This window comes from Arabidopsis lyrata, assembly GCF_000004255.2.
Source record: "Arabidopsis lyrata subsp. lyrata unplaced genomic scaffold ARALYscaffold_4, whole genome shotgun sequence".
Classification (NCBI taxonomy): domain Eukaryota; kingdom Viridiplantae; phylum Streptophyta; class Magnoliopsida; order Brassicales; family Brassicaceae; genus Arabidopsis; species Arabidopsis lyrata.
This window is the reverse complement of record NW_003302552.1, coordinates 10,498,442-10,509,165: the sequence shown is the minus strand read 5'-3', so window position 1 is coordinate 10,509,165 and position 10,724 is coordinate 10,498,442. Positions and strand designations below refer to the sequence as shown.

Below are 10,724 nucleotides of genomic sequence, written 5' to 3'. Positions count from 1 at the left end.
CACGTCGTTTCCATCCTTCCGCGGGATTAAGCTTGGAATCTCTTGATCATTGAGTGATCATAAGTTGGATTAGTTCCAATCTTTTATCATTTGGTATCAGAGCTAAAAGCTCCTATAACCCAGGTGAATTCGTTTCACTTTATCTTTTTTTTTTTTTTTTTTTTTTTTGAGTTTTGCTGTTTATTTTGTTTTATCAAAAGAAAAGCCAAAAAAAAAAATTCGTATTTTGTTATTTTTAATTAATTTCTGAAATTTATTTTTATAAACTCTGAAAATAAAAATTAAAAATTTGATATTATTGTTTCTGTTTTCAATTTGAGTTGTCATAATTAAAAAGAAAAAGAAAATAAGAATATTCCCTTTTCATTGTTTCCTTATTTTTGTTATTTGCAAAATTCTTTTTTCTCCTTCAATTGATTACGTTTTGATTCCTCTTCTTCTGTCTTGTGTTACGAGATATTCCTAGGAGAAAAAGAGAGTCATGACGTCCTATTATATGGCAAAGGAAAACTTTTACTCTTATGAATCCGATTCAAGCCATGGAGGAGACCAAAACCTAGTTGGAGAAGATGGTGACTATGGAGTTCAACCATGGTATGGAGATGACTACGCCAGCTCTGAGTATGAGGAAGAACCAGGAGGTGAAGAGCATGAACCAGAGCCACCAGACCGTTTCCCTACAAGCCAGCACCATACCGAGCCTCAAACCGCAACAACAACTTGGATTCAACCGAATCCTTATGTTTATGAAGATGAGTATGAACGTGAAGGAGATTCTTATGTAGGATACCAGTACCGTTCTCCCAAGCGCAAAGAGAATTCTAGCCACCACGGAGTTGCCTCATACCAAGTGCATACTCGCACCTCATCAGCCAGCCCAAAGAAGCGATCTAACAAGGTGTGTGATTACACATCTAATTCCTTAATCTTTACAGGAACCAGTAAAGACCCTGAGGTGTATTTGAGATGGGAGACCAACATGAAGCAGTGGTTGCGCTCAAACAACATACCTAAAGAAGAAAAGCTGTACTATGCCCTTAGTAAACTTAAAGGAGATGCATATGAATGGTGGTTAAGAGAGGATGCTGCTACTTACTACACTACCAAAGCTGTTCTTGATTGGGGAACTCTCAAATCCAGAATGTATAGAGAGTTTACAAAGAAGTACCAGCCCCGTATTCGCACCACCAAGCCCTTATACATGGAAACGCCAAAGAAAGTGGTGACTACACCAAAACTGCAGCCTATCTTTCAGCCAATGAATGCACACAACCATGAGCCAAGGAGAGCGTCTTCATGCACCCGGGAGACTCCAATAAAGGCTGAGCAGTTTGTTCAAGTAAAAGAGGTTCAACAAGATTCACCCGGAACACTCTTACATGAACTACAAGGAAAAGTGAATCGAGGTAAGTCCTCTAACTCAGTCTTGAAAAATCCTACCTGCTATAAATGTCATAAGAGAGGACATTTTGCTGCCAATTGCCCTCCAAAACAAGTAGATAAAACGTCACAAAGTATAGACGAGATGTTTTCCAAATTAATTGATATGTTGACACCAAAAATTAAAACTCCCAATTCTGTCATATCACACTTGTCTTTGCCAAAAGGTGTTGATGCAGGTTCAAGTCGTACTATGGAGAAAACGGCTGTGTTGATAAGCCAAGAGACTACATGTTGTGATTTAGATTCACAAGCACCACATCAATCTGTCATTACGATTCAACAGGGCAAAACACCTACTCTAAAGCAAGAAACAAACTCCAATATGATTGGAAATCAAGGTAAGTTTCTTGTACCTAAAGATTTCAAAAGACTAACTTGTTATAGGTGCAGAAAGAAAGGACACACAGCAAATTTATGTCCCACAATGAGAGATGAAGCAAAAACAAAACCAGTCACACCAAGTCTGAACCGTGAGCCACAAGTAAATGCCAAACCTATCACGGAATCTCTCACTGTAAGTTATAGTGATACTTTTCTTAAATTGGATAAGAACTTTGAATATGTGCTGCAATTACCTAAGTCCAATGTTGAACAAGAGTCTTTAGATGCTGAGGTGAAACAAGAAATTGTTTCAATTCCGAGAAGTGAAAAGGAGCAATTCAAAAATTGTCAATTCGATTTACATGCTTCCATGACTGTTTTAACACACTTGTCTCTTGTCAAAAGTGTTGAAGTTATTACAGGTACAAAGGATGACCACAAAGGCGATTCATTGAAAAGTAAGGAATTCATGGACCAAAACAAAAATCGTGAAGAGTACACGCCTTTACTTATCAAACGAGCTGCCAATGGGGATGATAATTTCAATGAAACCGTTCAGATCAAGGAGAAGCCACCCGATGAAAAACCACTTGAACCGATCCGAGGTAAGCTTCTACACCCTCATATACTTCAATGGACTAACTTGACTTATCTATGTGTAGGAGATCAAGTTTTGAGGACAAAACTTCTTGAAGAGGGAGGGTATGATGCGGTCATCAACCCAAGAACCAACCATGGAGAAGATTATGGGCGAGAAGCAACAACCCAGGAGCAGCCAAGTGGGATTTTTAACCAAGTTTTATCCAAAACTTCAGGCCAAAGCCAATTCAGCCTACCCGAGAAGACCCCTGAGCCTTGTTCAGTCCAGACGAAGTCCAAGATCAATTCATCCTGCCCAGCGAACACTTGGAATGCATTCTCAGCTCAAATACCGAGCACCTCGAAGAAGAATCAGCCAAAAAAGAGTTCACACGAAGGAGTTATTCCATTTACAAGTCGGGTGATTCCCAGCTTACCCGATTTGGACATATACGGAGTAATTGGAGGATTCCGACCCGAAAAGAAAGATTTAAGCTACGAAGTGAATGTTTCTGCATTCTTGACTCATCATAGGAGCTCTTCGAGTTGGAATCAAGTCAAAACCGATTTTGGTTTAGGAGATATTAATTTTCCAAACCAGATGATTCTCGGCTTGCCTTATTTGGAAGCTGACGGGTTTAGTCACTTGCAAACCAAACTTTGGCGTCCAGGAGAGTTTCTAATACAACTAGAGGCTCCTAATATCACCTCAAGCTTCATTCTCAGCCATTGTATTAAGTGGATTCAATCTTGCCTAATCATACACCAAGAGTTACCATATATGGACCCGAGAGCATTCAAAGCCCAACCCCAACGGCTATCTTCTGATTTGGTGCGACTTAAGGGAGTTATTAGAAGATTAATAAGCCATGGAATCATCCAGAAGCTTTCAAGATATAAAAGCCCACGAGTTTCCCTTTTTGGACCAAGCATTCAAGCCTAACGGCTACATTATATCAAAGACAATCCCTTTGATATTTCTCATTCATTTGATCGTGTATTTTCTTTCCTTTTTGAATTATTAGACTGTTAGAAATGCCTAGAGGTCGAGCCTATAAAGCTCATGTCACTTGTAACATTTTTATTCACCCTTGATCATATTAAAGTAATAAGAACATTTTCTTCTTGTCAAAGTTTGAGTCTTTGTCGTTTATTCATTAGTCTTAAGTGAGTGAGTCTCTTAGGCCTATTTGAATCTGCGGATCAAGATTGTTGATAAGTTCAACAACCTTCTTTCGTTCATTGATCGAGTGAGACGATTAACCCATTGATTAAAGCGAGTCAATCATTCTATCTCCACGTCGTTTCCATCCTTCCGCGGGATTAAGCTTGGAATCTCTTGATCATTGAGTGATCATAAGTTGGATTAGTTCCAATCTTATATCACATGTAATCGGTTAAACTATAATCCTCGTTTAAGAGGTCGATCAACAATAGGCAAAGATCTATGAGATGATGCATCATAAAAAGGACCAACTTTATGGTACAAATCAAAACTATAAACTATAACAAATATGCATAAAATAAAAACTGTGATGTTTGTGTTTTATGAAGGACATCCTATATTTATAGGGATTTGTAACATAGAGTTTTAGGGTTTTACATATGATGGTGTAAATTATACCGGGCCAATATTTTTTTTTTTGAAAATAAGCCCACCGAATATGTTCAGGTATCTTAACATTTTTGTAATATTCAGTGCAATTTTTTTTAATAAAAACGGAAGAAAAACTATTTAAAAGAATTAAATTAGGCAATTTCATTCAAAGGAGGGCAGAAATTGAAGAGTGAACGTGAGCACTTTCATATTGTGCAATTGTCTTAATCTTACCTGAATTTAACATTTTTGTAAAACAACAACCTAACATTTTTACAGAATATACCATATTAGTATATATTGGTTTAATTAGTAAATTTAATTATGTAACCACAAACTTAAAAATATTCTGTCATTTATCTAGGAAATAATACATGTCATCTCTATAAACTGATGCAAATTCAACACTTTCGATAAATGGGAAATAAACATTTATTCAAAAAATATACCAAACGTGTCTTTTATGGAAAGTAACATATTATCATAATTTATTTATATATTTATTTCGCGATATATACAAAAAGTAATCTCATATATAGAGTATAAACTTTTTATAATGTATGTAACATATATCTGAAAAAAACATATATCTGACAATTATATAATAATACGCTAGATGTAATTAAATTTAACATTATTTTGGATATCTCTTTTTAGCTATATATATGTTAAAGATATATAATAATACTCTTTATTTTTTTAATTGAAAATTTCACTTTAAGATTACCATCGAAAAAGTTAAGAATACCAAAAATATTTAAATACCATAAAGATAATCTGTATTATATAACGGTTTCATCAATTGGTAACGAAACACAATTCTCATATACATTTTCATATTTCCCTTTTTAATAACTAATCACAATATAATATAATCATATTTTATGAGAGCTAAACATCGTTAAAAATAATTGTCAATTAACATGATTTAAATAGATTACAATAACCAACGCAATATATTATTTAAAAACCTAATTCAAAGTTAGTATACACCAATCGATTATGTATAAGTCATTTTATTGGTTTAACACCCGATCAGGAATCTAATATATTATATTGGTTTGACACTCGACCTTACTTTAAGATATTATATAGGTTTACCAATCGTACATATACTGAATTTGTAATCACAATATCTAGAATAACATAAAATTGTAAGTATAGTTTATCAATATTGGATTTTCAAATCAAAGTACTGAAACGTCTTATAGAAAATAATATATGAAGACTAATAAAACCTCCTAAAGAAAGAGAACACACCACGATTAAAATAATAAAACCAAAACTCCAAAAAATCTCAATGTTTATTTTCTCTGTCTAGAAACACTTGTGCAAGCCCTTTTCCCTCGAAGTACCTGATAGGGCGATTCATGGAATTAAACCAAACCACATTAAAGAGAATTCAAATCCAAAATTGGAAAATTAACGAATTCATTATGCAATAATGTAAAACACAATAAAAATCCATAAACCATAATTGTATCAACGCAATTACCGGTGAATCAGTTGCCGAATAAAAAAGATTCATATTGATGCAAATCAATAATAAATTAAAAAGAGATTTTGAACATTAATAAGATTCATACCAAAAAAAAACATTAATAAGATTCACATAATCATAGATCATAATCAGACCGAAGTTAAGAGAAAGAGGAGGAGATTTTGTTACCGAGTGAGTAGCGTAGAGCATGAATCTATGAAGGACATGCAAGTCAATCAGTTTGGGCCTCGGTTCGAAACGAGCCAGATTAATCTTCCCCTCAAAGTTGGGTTGACCCCGATTTCGAATCAGTCGATTCAGAGAAACATCCAAGCAGATAGAGAACATATATAGGATATATAAGATATATAATGTTTAGCTAAAAAATCTGAAAGAGTTCAAAAAAAGACACATGTTACGACTCATGATTTGCCCCTGAATTTAAAAACGTATTTATTGTGTTTTGAGTATATCCTAGGGTTTATAGCAGCAAAAAAAAAGCAATAAATAAATTCATGATAAAATAGAAAATATAGTTAGATAATAGAATAAATTTTCGCAAGATGAAACAAACCCTAATATTTTTTAGAGATTTTATTAATTAAATATTTTGTTTTTATTTCATGCACCAATTCATGATGTTTCCATAAACACCAACCTGCAAATTCATACACAAACACCATTAAAGATGAGGATCGATCCACTAACATAACTAAAAAGACATGAACTTAAAAGACTACTTTACCTTTTTGTTTTGGTATTTTTCTTACTCTTCATCATCTTTTTCAATACTTTCGGTGACGATTAACCTACAAAATTAAAACACACGATTAGATGATACCCAAAAGTTATTTATTTGACACAATCAAACGAACATACAACTCAAAAAATAAAAGAAACAAATCAGTATTATCATATAAACACCAATTTATAAAACACACAATACACAAACTCGATTCATGAAAAGAATCGTAGCTATATGAAAAAAATCATAATATCGAAACTATCTAATGAGAATAAAGAAACTGAAAAACTCATCACAAATTGGCAAAGATCTTTGAGATCTTACTTTTCAAGTGACCATAACATAAAAAAGAGAAAAAAAAAAACGACGACGATGCATCATAGAAAGGACCAAATTTGAAGTACAAAAAAGAATTTATAAACCATAATTGCTATGCATAAAAAGCCAGCCGTGATGTTTGATTTTCAATGGAGGCATCATATATTTATAGGAATTTCCAGCATAAGGTTTTAGGGTTTTACATATGACGGTGTAAATTATACCGGGCTTTTTTCGTAAAAATATAAGCCCAATAAGCGAATTAGGGTTGAAGAAACGAAAACGGTATGTTTCCTTTTTCACAATTTCGATTTTTTTTATTTATTAACAAAATGGAAATTTAACTAATCTAATCTCAATAAAGGGGGGGGGGGGGCAAAAACGACTGCTCATATTCTGAGAGCGAACGTGAGCACTTTGGACTTCTCCTTTAATATATAAGATATATATTATGTTAATAAATTTGTTTAATATTCTAATAATAAGCTATGTCATTTTTCTTTTACAATAACAGATTAAATATAGGCAATTGCCCATTTAAATTGCAATAAATTTAAAATCAAAATAACAATCTACATATATATTTTTGCAGGGGTTTTTTGCTTTTAATAATTTAGATCCGAGTTTTACTCGGTTTTACTATATCCGGATCTTGGATAAGACATTTAAGGAAATCTAAAAAAACCTGTCATTAATGTAGATAATTACACGTATATTTCGGTATAAGCATATTCCAAAAATCTCTCCCAAATCAAAGATGTTACGTTCAAAAATTGTTGGCAAAAATCTCTCGCTTTCCTTCTAAAATCTCTACCATTGGCTGTCATCCCAACTAATTACTCATAATTATCTTTCCTATATTTCTTTCTTTTCGAGATTTGCAAGAAATTACTCAATTCCAAAAATAAAAGATTTTGAAGATATTGTGTAGTTGATCAGCAAGATTTTAGGAACTCACTCACCCAAAACCCTATAGTATTCTCAAAACATTATAAATACCTTTCATTAGTCTAATCAAAACTCACTTGTTCATTATCTACCTAGCAGTATTTTGCATTATTACTTACATTGCTTTGTTGGGTGTCACTCTATCGAAATCTTAATCGATTGATCCACCTAGATCACCTAGAGTAGTCTGCTTCAGATGTGACCTTAACTAGTTACGAGTGTAGTTGTGCAGAGTGAGCTTCATGGACTAGCGGCTTTGCAGTGGTCTATTTGTCAGGATTCACTTCGAAAGTAAGTTTTTCTCTCCTTATAATTTCGGTTGATGCAACTACAGGGTGACAACTGACAAGTATTTCTTCATGAGTATTTGACTTTGTAATAGCCTCGTATATATTTGTATTTGTAAACCATACTCCCAAAACTCTATCAAGCTCCAAAAGTCCCCAAGAAAACCACAAAATACTTGAAGCATCCCCTGTTTATACCTACCAAGTTGATGGCTCATTTGTGAATGTTCTAAAATATCCTCAAAAGTAGTCTTGTTGAGTGATGTCAAAAAAAAAAAAAAAAAAAAAGGTATTCTTGTTGAGTATTGTGGCTTTTGTGCGCTAATAACTTACATTTGGAGTGACTGACAGGGCAGAAAAAGCAAGGCGCATATATGAGAAGCTTCTATCCCACCCGAATCCGAGAGTGAGCAAGAAAGCGAGGCAGTTGATGTTCAGTTTTCAGGTAACTCAAACACCCACAAAAGTACTATACCAACAAATGACAACAAGCAAGATGAGTTGAGTTTGCTATCTGACTATGATCGGACAAGAGCCAATTCAACTCTTTTTGTTTGCTTATTGTGTGACTAATGATAAAAAAAAAATGTTGGCTTAATAACTTATTATATCCTCTGGTTTTTGGCAAACAATTTCCCTTAAAAATGTGAGGGTTTTTCTTTACACACTTGTAGGCAATGGAGAGGCGGAAGGTTAAGGGGTCGAGCTTCATGGAGGGAAACACTGGTTATCAGGACTACTTTGTAGCCTTTGTCAAAGATAAAACGAATTACAAAGCGCAGGAGGAAAAAGAAGGAGAGGCAATGGGGACAAATGAGACACTCCTATATGTGATTCTTTTTGCGTCTCCGATTCTAATGGTCTTCATTTTGTGGCTGCACAGAGAGGGAATATGCACTGAAGTCACAAAATCTTGTCAACTTCTTTACATGTAAGTGTTGTAAATACATTATAGGTAATGCGATGCAACACAACTAATTTAGTCGTTGTTTGGTTTGCATCTGTTATTGACCTTAACTAAAAATTCATTTGTTTTTTTTTTGGTGTGTACTAAAATTCATTTGATTACATTTAAGGATCACACACAAAGCTTCTTTTTTTATTATTATTATTAATTGAAAGAACATAACAGAATATGAGAATCAAACACCAAAGAGAATAAATAAACAAAGCTCTTGTTGATCCTAGTTTCTTCTACCTTTGGTTGAGTCTGATACTTCATCTCTATAAATACTAAAACATAAAACAAACCCAACTAGGAAAAGAATAAAGAAATTGAAATCCACCTTTAGAACTAGGAATCCCCAAGTTGACTCAAAAGACTTAACCACACTTTTCACATTTCATTCCATTTAGCAAATAGTAATGTCCTGTGTAATGATAAACCCTGAGTGACTGTTTCATAAGATTTGATCATCCATGGCCACACCACCACATGTCACAAATCCTGACTGCTTCTTGGTCTGGCCCTGACCAGCCGCCGACCCACCTTTACCTCCTCCGGCAGCACCACCAGCATTAACCGTTGTAACTTTAAACCTTTCATCTCTTAGATCTGATGGACCCAATTTAACCCCTTTCGAGGTGACACGTGACGAACCAGCACTGAGACTCCTCTGCATAGTCATTGACTTTGTAGGAGAACGAGAATCTTGTTTGAATTGGGACACAGCGTCTCCGATATTGCTGAAGAAACCAAGAAACTCATCTTTACTCTTTAGCAGCACCTGGAAACATCTTTTTCAGTATCTGAAGTTGTCCCACGTACAGCTCTCTCATATACCATCAGTACTCTCATGTCCATCCTTGATCCCTCATCATCATCGCCATCACCATCATAACCAACATCATCATTTTGTTCGTCATAAACTCTGTGGTAGCTATCTCCCATGTCGCTGTATTGTTCTCTTCATACTCCCACTTCTCAACCTTGTAGATTCAGGGTCATCAAATAATCCAAAGAAGAGACTGTTCTTGCGGTTGTTGTCTTTTTCGTTTTCTTCACCCTTTGTGGATTTTGGTAATTCAGAGAATTGATGTTAAGATGTTTCTTCCCCATAGACATTATTATTCACAATCACCACCACAGAAAGAAAGAAGTTGGCCAAAACTTTTGAGCAGCTAGTGTATCTTTTGTTTTGAGTATGTTTCAAGATCTGAAGAAGAAAGCAAAAATAGGTTTAGATATAAAAAGAAATGAAGATCTGTTGTGTGTAGCATATGTATAACTCAAATCTCTATTCTTTTTATTTCATAAAGTATACACCATCCAGTGATATGTTTAGTCAAATTGTAGTATATAAATAGTATGTCATACAACTACAAAGGCGCAAGAAGAACCAGAGAAGCTACTAGTGGATCCAAACAACGACTAAGAAGCTCCATAATGTCTCTTTATATAAACTCCGGCTACCGCAGATTCCGGTACCCTCCACTCAACCGTAGCTTGGCCGGTCTCGACCACTTCAACTTCAAACTGAAGTCATCGTCGTCATACACTGGAACCCATTTCCCTCCCTCACGCAGCGTCTCCACCACAGCGAATGATCCTTCCTTCATCGAATAGTTTCGAGGACATCCCGACCAAAACGTAGCATTAACTGTTAGACCGTTAACCAAAGCTGTGGCTAGTTTCTTGAACTCTTGGGTATAAGCAGTGGGTGTGTGTGGTCCATATAGCGTTGAGGCTCCCTGTAAAAAACAAGAAAAGCTGTTAAGTTAAGCACAATACTAAATCAAGAAAGATAGGGTGTTTTACAAACCTCTTATCTTTGACTCTTCGAAAGTGGCCATGTACTGAGAATACATGCATATTGTTGCCAAATTCTTTGCTGTCCAAAGAGATGAGGAAAGACGTGATAGCGTCACGGAGACGTCTTCCAGCCATTGTTGTGAACTCTGGATCCAATAACATATTCAGAAACTGAACAAAACCAAACCGTAAAACCGCAGTTTTGATCCTAATATTAGGCTCCGGGTAATTAATCAGGAGATATTTATGATAAT

The 10,724-nt window shown here is 34.9% G+C and overlaps 1 protein-coding gene and 1 pseudogene across 1 annotated transcript; one reads left to right on the top strand and one right to left on the bottom strand.

Moving 5' to 3' along the window:
• The first annotated feature begins 464 nt into the window (after nt 1-464).
• Nucleotides 465-3,476, top strand: LOC110229567. The gene has a single exon (XM_021030155.1). The coding sequence runs from the start codon at nt 482-484 to the stop codon at nt 3,284-3,286; it is 2,805 nt and encodes a 934-aa protein (XP_020885814.1). The 5' UTR covers nt 465-481; the 3' UTR covers nt 3,287-3,476.
• Nucleotides 3,477-8,796: 5,320 nt separating this feature from the next.
• On the bottom strand, nt 8,797-10,306 carry LOC9315091 (annotated as a pseudogene).
• Between the last annotated feature and the right edge of the window lie 418 nt (nt 10,307-10,724).